At 39.4% G+C, this 2,565-nt stretch overlaps 1 protein-coding gene across 1 annotated transcript; it reads right to left on the reverse strand.

Annotated features, from left to right (window-relative positions):
• Positions 1-901: 901 nt before the first annotated feature.
• LOC106106367 lies at positions 902-2,428 on the reverse strand. The gene is made up of 3 exons (XM_013286947.1): positions 2,202-2,428; positions 1,553-1,717; positions 902-1,049 (listed from the first exon to the last, which is right to left on the reverse strand). The coding sequence occupies exons 1-3, from the start codon at positions 2,222-2,224 to the stop codon at positions 902-904; spliced, it is 336 nt and encodes a 111-aa protein (XP_013142401.1). The 5' UTR covers positions 2,225-2,428.
• Positions 2,429-2,565: the final 137 nt, after the last annotated feature.

A 2,565-nucleotide genomic window follows, 5' to 3' on the forward strand; every position in this document is an offset into this window, starting at 1 on the left:
ACCACACAGAAAACAGGCGTGAAGTGGGAGTAATTCCCTGTTTCGTCTGATGAGTGTGGTGCCGGAGGCCTAATTTAAGTCCCTTTCTCTTTACCACCCTTTTCTTATTAGGAGAGGTTAAGAAGGGGAAGTGGATTTGACGGTAGAGGAGATGCATAGGAAAGGAGATGCATAGGAAAGGAGATGCATATTCTCTTTATGTGCGTCTCCTCCTTCGTTGTATAAGGGTAGGCAACGCATCTGCAATTGCGGATGTCTGTGGGCAGCGGGCGCTTCGCGATTTTGGCGGATTCTGATGGCCACTAACTTGTTTGCCACCTTATGTATACAAATAAAAAAATAGAAACGGAGAAAGAGTGTTCAAAGAGGGACGGAAAGAGATATATATCAAAGGGAGACGGAGAGAGAGATCAAATGCGATAGAGAGAGAGAGATCAAATGCGATAGAGAGAGAGAGAGAGAACATAGCCACAAAGTGACCAGATTGTTCATAAAAATTCTAACATAGAGATTATTTCCTATCTTTTACATACATCCTTTGTTTTGTGCGCGAAGGGACAAAAACTAGAAGCCAATAGCAGCAAATATTGCTGGTAACAGTAATTGTTAGCTAATGGAAAAGACCTTCATTGTCATCTATGTAACTAATATTAAAAATGCAAACGTTTAGATGGATGGAAGGATGTTAGTTAGAGTTTGTAGCCTAAACGGCTGAACCTATGTTTTTATACTATGCGGACGGAGTCGCGGGCGAAAGCTAGTTTGGACATAATTTTCACATTTGCATAAACAATAAAATAATAATTTTACATGCGTATGAATGCAAACGGGAATAGTTAGTTTTCCATAAAGAGGTTAGTTTTCAAATTTATTTCAAAAACCAAGTCTTAAAAACATAAAATCACACAAATAGACAACTGACCTTGAAACGATTGAAAGGTCGATATTTCCCTCTTTCTGAGGCGACCAGACTCCTTAATGACTGCGTCCGAGGACACTCGCTGTCCGCCAACCAGCGATATGTACCGAATAACTTAGATGTGTCCGATCTGTAACATTCATATTATAAAACTTATTTTTTGTACTTCAATCATCAATTTCTTCAAAAGCAATAATCTTATAAAAAAATTTAAAGTCGGTACAAAAGGTCAATAAGGTCAGTCAAATAGTCAGCCAAGTCAGTTAATTGGGTTAAGTATTCGTTCATAATAGTTAAGACGTAATTTCTTTTGTTAATATATCTTGCGGGGAGTCCCCGCATGCGGGCTAACGACTAATGTAAACAGAGAATGCAAGCGTCTTGCGGAAATTTAACAAATATAATGTACGGTATGGATAAGTAAGGAATAACGACAAACACATGCGGGTGCTAACGACTAATAAAACCGCGCTTAGTTAATAGATAAGGTTAGTCAAGTCAGCTCAGTAAAGTCAGTCGCCTCTGTCAAGTCAGTCAAGTCGGTCACGTCGTTCAAGTCAGTCACGTCAGTCTGGTCAGTCAAATCAGTCACGTCAGTCAAATCAGTCACGTCACTTAAGTCAGTCAACTTACAGATTACTCGGTGTGATCAGCAATCGCTGCAGGTTGCTGAGTGTCGGCCTCATGTCGGTGACTGACAGGCCTCTGCCCCACAACAGCTGAGCTATGCACTTGTTCAGCAAGAACATGCCGTAGCGGAATAACGTGACGTCACCGCCTCTAGCAAACAACGGGATACTGGAAAAATCATTGAGAAGAATTAAAAACTACATACAATTATATTAAAATAATTTAAAATGAAATAACACGTGCACGTTTCACATTCTGTTTATTTAATCTCTATGTTATTGCTGTTAGAAAATTAAATACAAAGTTAGATGTAATCCAAAATAACCGACTGACTACGGATTCAATAAGAGAAAGCGCCATCTATTGTAGAATTTTAAAACAAATAATTAAAACAATGTAGGTTACATAATTTCATTTTAAAATACGTTCACAAACATCCAAAACGAAATAAATATAGCAAGTGAGATTCGAACTCTGATAAGTTTTATTTAGAATTTTAATTTTCACGTCCACTGTAGATATCTTATTATTATTTAATATACCCTATGACAGTCAGAATAAAAAGACGAATCGAATGACACCTCACTTATTTATATAGGTTTAGTCAATTAGAACATACATACATAAAAACTCGCAAAAACCATCAACTTACTTAGGATCTGGTAGATCAGGCATGATATCTAGTATTTTACTAGCGGAGCCCAGCAGTATGATCTTATAGCGCAGCGGCTGCCCGAGCACAGCAGCTGCTAGCGTCGTCAGCTGCGCCACGTAGCCAGCAGCTACTGCGTCACTTAGCGCGTTACTGCGCGGACTCTCATCGTCACAGATCGGCAGTTGTACACCGATTATATGCCATGTTTCTTTCTGTAATTATCATCATCATCATCACCAGCTCACTATACGTCCTCACTGAAGAGTTCGGAGCCTACCCTAAGGGTGACCAGGCCATAGTCAACAACGCTGCACTGCGGGTTTCATCACTATTTCCTTCATCGTAAGAACGTCGAGTAAAT

This window comes from Papilio polytes, unplaced genomic scaffold (assembly GCF_000836215.1).
Source record: "Papilio polytes unplaced genomic scaffold, Ppol_1.0 DF822226.1, whole genome shotgun sequence".
Taxonomy (NCBI): Eukaryota; Metazoa; Arthropoda; class Insecta; order Lepidoptera; family Papilionidae; genus Papilio; species Papilio polytes.